Source organism: Phaseolus vulgaris, chromosome 3 (genome assembly GCF_000499845.2).
Source record: "Phaseolus vulgaris cultivar G19833 chromosome 3, P. vulgaris v2.0, whole genome shotgun sequence".
Classification (NCBI taxonomy): Eukaryota; Viridiplantae; Streptophyta; class Magnoliopsida; order Fabales; family Fabaceae; genus Phaseolus; species Phaseolus vulgaris.
Window position 1 is genome coordinate 23,812,579 of NC_023757.2, and position 1,761 is coordinate 23,814,339.

Consider the following 1,761-nt stretch of genomic DNA (forward strand, 5'->3'; position numbering starts at 1 on the left):
CGAAGAGGTATTTGTGAAGCTGAAGGAGTACCTGGCTAGTCTACCAGTACTGTGCAAACCAGAGCTAGGTACTCCCCTTCGCCTATACTTCGCAGTTACAAAGAAGATGATTAGTTCGGTTCTGCTGCAAGAATAAGACCAGGTGCAGAAACTGATCTACTTCGTCAGCAAGGTGTTGCAAGGGCCAGAGGTGAGGTACCAGGCCCTAGAGAAAGCGGCTCTGGCAGTAGTGTACTCAGCGCGAAGACTTCGCCATTACTTTCAAAGCTTCACCGTAATCGTAATGACAAACCTTCTAATTCGCAAGGTCTTACAAAAGCCAGATGTGGTAGGAAGAATGGTGCGATGGGCAGTAGAGCTATCTGAGTTTGACGTACAGTATGAGCCTAGAGGCCCCATCAAAGGTCAGGTTTACGTTGACTTCGTAGTAGAGCTCCTCAACAGCCACGCGCCAAGAAGGAGCAGGTTTTAAATGGGTGCTCTCTGTAGATGGTTCCTCAAACCAACAAGGTAGTGGAGTTGGTGTCATCTTAGAAGGACCAGATGGGTTGCTGATTGAGCAGGCCCTACGGTTCGCTTTGAAGGCCAGTAACAACCAAGCAGAGTATGAGATCCTGATCGCTGGAATGTTGCTAGCCAAGGAAATGAGAGAGAAAGGTTTACTAGAAAAGAGTGACTCTTTGTTAGTCACAAGTCAGATTACGGGGGAGTACCAAGCTAAAGACCCCCAGATGGCCGTCTACCTAGAATACGTCCAAGTTATGAAGGGGACGTTCAAGGTTTTCGAGGTGTTCGAGTTAGTTTATGTGCCCAAAGAGCAGAATGCCCAAGCAGACTTGCTTGCAAAGCTCGCCAGTTCGGGCAAGGGGGGCAGATAGAGGACAGTAATTCAGGAGACCCTGAAGACACCTCGAACTACCACAGACAACATGGTCGAGGTCCAGTAGGTCAACACAACGGAAGAAGTGAGGAGGAGTCATCGGTCGTTAACGCGGGAGAGGTTGAAAACGCCTAGGATAAACGTGTACCCGGTTGCTAGGAAAATGTCGTCCCAAGTTCATCAAGTCGAAACAAAAGAAACTTGGATGACACCCTACCAACATTATTTGGCTGATGGAATACTCCCACTAGAACCCACAGCGGGTAGAAAAATCAAGAAAAATTCGAGCAAGTACACCTTGATCGACGAAAAGTTGTTCAGGCATGGATTCACCCATCCTATCCTAGTATGCGTAAGTGGTGAGCAGTGCACACGCATTATGGCAGAACTGCATGATGGAATATGCGGTAGCCACGTCGGCGGCCGATCCCTCTCGTCAAAGGCCATTCGCGCAGGATATTACTAGCCAACCATGAGGGAAGACTGCACGAGGTATGCCCAGCGATGCTAACAATGCCAACAACATGCTGACTGGCACAAAGCGCCTCCAAAGGAGCTGAGATCGATCTACAGCCCATGGCCATTTCATACTTGAGGGATCGACATTCTGGGGCCTTTCCCTTTGGCAATACGGCAGATGAAGTACCTTGTGGTTGCCATAGAGTATTTCACAAAGTGGATCGAGGATGAGCTAGTGGTGCAAATCACAGCCCATAAGGTCCAACACTTTGTGTGGAAAAATATAGTATGCCGCTTTGGAATTTTGAAGAGATTGGTGTCTGTCTATGGTACCCAATTTGCAAGCCAACAATTGGGCAAGTTATGTATAGAGTTGGGAGTAAAACAGGTGTTCGCGTCAGTTGAACACCCTCAGACAAACG

At 48.3% G+C, this 1,761-nt stretch overlaps 1 protein-coding gene across 1 annotated transcript; it reads left to right on the top strand.

Annotated features, from left to right (window-relative positions):
• The first annotated feature begins 283 nt into the window (after window positions 1-283).
• On the top strand, window positions 284-878 carry LOC137839386 (uncharacterized). Its single transcript, XM_068648505.1, has 2 exons — window positions 284-404; window positions 511-878. Exons 1-2 carry the CDS (start codon window positions 284-286, stop codon window positions 876-878), a joined length of 489 nt encoding a protein of 162 aa, XP_068504606.1.
• Window positions 879-1,761: the final 883 nt, after the last annotated feature.

Coding starts and splice junctions, on each gene's coding strand:
- LOC137839386 (XM_068648505.1), top strand. CDS start 284: ATGACAAACCTTCTAATTCGCAAGGTCTTACAAAAGCCAGATGTGGTA. Junction 405..510: donor GCCTAGAGGCCCCATCAAAG/GTCAGGTTTACG, acceptor CAAACCAACAAG/GTAGTGGAGTTGGTGTCATC.